Here is a 2,539-nt window from a genome sequence, read left to right as displayed (position 1 = left end):
CTTTTTTTAAAGAGGCAGCCATGTTGAATAATTATGTACTCCAGCATAAAAACAGTGACACAGCCATGCATAATTACTGTATTATGCATATTTTAAAAATTATGCATGGCTGTATCATTGTTTTTATGCTGGAGTACATAATTATTCAAAATGGCTGCCTCTTGTTAAAAAAAGGTCTATTCACCGCTATATATTTTGCCTACAATCTAAGAGTCTGCGGCATTATCAGAAAAGGTCTATTGTGAATAATAATCATGACATATATTGTTGTAAGAAAGAGACTGGGAGAAAAAAAACAAACAGGAGATGTGAAAACCAGTAAACTAATGATACCATAATTTTTTAAATAAATTTTTGAGAAACTTTTCCTTAAATTTTATCAAATTATCAAGCTGCATGAATTCTTCAAGTATTGTGTTAATGGAATATAATTTTTTTTAAGCATATGCCTCAATCAATTAATCAATCATTCAATAATTAAATCAATCAATTATTCCTGATTATTTTTAATGCTTTAATCTTTAAAGCATTAAAAGCTTTATAAGTGCATGACATGATCTTCTGCGTGGGCATTTAGTGAAAGCTATGACTAGTTTTAATTAAGGAGTGATTATTTTCTTGTTTTGTCTCCTCCCCTATTTTCAGCTGTTTTAGAGAATGTGTAATCAATTTCTTTTTTGCTTTACCTTTAAGCTGCGATCGAATCTGAATGTTCTGGTCCAGTGACGTATACCCTTCCGAACGACATCCCCTATATCTTTGATGGAATGGTCCTTCTCCAACAAGTTGACCCGAAGAAAGTTGAAACGTTTGGTGATGTATCCAAATCAATTCTCGAGAGGATAGCAGTCAGCTCTATTGTATATTTTGTGACAGACCAGTATAAGGAAGGTTCGGTGAAGTCTTTCGAAAGACAGAGAAGACAGAACAACGGTACAATCAAAATGGAAGTAGGAAAACATCGTTTGTGTCCAAAACAATGGAGCAAGTTTTTGGCAGATTCATCCAACAAGTTGGAGCTGTGTGATTTTATTTTGAAAGATTGGATTAATCATCACTCAAACATCATTGAAGGTCGGACCATCTACTTCAACTTGGGATCAAAATTCTTCAAGCTGACTTCATCTAACGGCCAGGTTTGTGATATACTTACTATTCTTATAGCACTTTAGTACAAAGTTTGTGACAAAGAATTAATATTTAGTAGATTATAGCTAATGATTTTTCTTGTCTCTATTGTTCAGGTACTCTGTGAAGAAGAACTCAACCTATCGACGGATCAAGAAGAAGCCGACACTAAAGTGTTCCTGTGTGGAAAACATGCTGCTCGTCAACATCTAGCCGAGAAAGTTTGCATCAAGACCGTCGACAGTGACATATCGATTTATGCCATCTATTTCCAATCCCATTTCAATGGAACAAAGCTGTACGTCGAGACTGGTTCGGGTGAGAATCTCCGAACCCTTGATATCACGGCCATTGCCAAGCATCTTGGAGAAGGTTGTTGTAAAGTGTTGCCAGCACTCCATGCTTTCACTGGCAATGACTATACCAGCGCTTTCCATGGTATTGGGAAGGTCAAAGCCATGAAACTGATCAAAGACTCAAAGAAATTTCGGAAAGCATTCAAACGAATCGGTGAGAGCTTTGATTTTAATGCGAAGTACTTTCCCGTCATCGAGGAGTTTGTCTGCATGTTGTATGGTGCAAAAGGATGTACAAACGTCAACGAGGCGAGATACACAAAATTCTTTTCCGCCAAAAATGGTAGCACCGAGCCTAAAAAATTACCACCTACACGAGACGCACTACTTCAACACTGCAAACGCGTCTCCTACGTCACTGCCGTCATCAAACGATCCTTGGAGAACAATCCCAATATTCCAGACACTGATGGTTATGGTTGGTCGAGAAACGGTGACACACTTAGTATCAAGTGGATGCTTCTCCCCCCAGCACCTCCGCAAATCTTGGAACAAATTTCGTGTGGCTGTAAGAAAGGGTGTACGACCCGTTCCTGCTCTTGCAGAGCCCACGGGATTATTTCTTTGGTTGTACAGAGTTTTGCAGATGTAAAGGGTGCACAAATATCTCAAACGAAGACCACATTGATCAAGACGAAGGCGATGAACACGAGGAGGGCTTCAATGAGGATCAGCTCCAAGACATGTTGGAGGAAGAAGTGGACGCGGACACTGATGTTGATTTTGACGTTGATAACGAACGCTTTGAAAATGTTTTGAAAGTGTTGACATGATGAAATTTAAACTCTAGATTATGTATATATTATGTATATAATGATTTATATTGTATGTATGGGTGGGTACTTTTTCTATTGTCGGATTTTCGGATTTAAAGTCTAAAGCTGTGCTAGTAAAGTACTCTTGATCGAGTTACAATTTTTACTTTTTCCTCCCGTTTTCTTTTAAACCCATAGTAGTTTATGGTATTTCTCATTATTTTTTAGAATTGTTTTTAACCCAACTTGAGTGTAGATAGTTATTTCGCATTAAAATGGTCACAAAACTTTTATTGTTTC

General features: G+C 37.3%; 1 protein-coding gene across 1 annotated transcript; it reads left to right on the top strand.

Moving 5' to 3' along the window:
- The first annotated feature begins 699 nt into the window (after positions 1 to 699).
- Positions 700 to 2,317, top strand: LOC136801337 (uncharacterized). Its single transcript, XM_067057976.1, has 2 exons — positions 700 to 1,136; positions 1,245 to 2,317. The coding sequence occupies exons 1-2, from the start codon at positions 768 to 770 to the stop codon at positions 2,241 to 2,243; spliced, it is 1,368 nt and encodes a 455-aa protein (XP_066914077.1). The 5' UTR covers positions 700 to 767; the 3' UTR covers positions 2,244 to 2,317.
- The last annotated feature ends 222 nt before the right edge of the window (positions 2,318 to 2,539 follow it).

Source organism: Clytia hemisphaerica, unplaced genomic scaffold, assembly GCF_902728285.1.
Source record: "Clytia hemisphaerica strain Z4C2 unplaced genomic scaffold, Clytia hemisphaerica genome assembly, whole genome shotgun sequence".
In the NCBI taxonomy this organism is placed as follows: domain Eukaryota; kingdom Metazoa; phylum Cnidaria; class Hydrozoa; order Leptothecata; family Clytiidae; genus Clytia; species Clytia hemisphaerica.
The sequence above is the reverse complement of the archived record's forward strand: the minus strand, read 5'-3'. Positions and strand labels throughout refer to the sequence as shown.

Coding starts and splice junctions, on each gene's coding strand:
- LOC136801337 (XM_067057976.1), top strand. CDS start 768: ATGGTCCTTCTCCAACAAGTTGACCCGAAGAAAGTTGAAACGTTTGGT. Junction 1,137..1,244: donor TGACTTCATCTAACGGCCAG/GTTTGTGATATA, acceptor TCTATTGTTCAG/GTACTCTGTGAAGAAGAACT.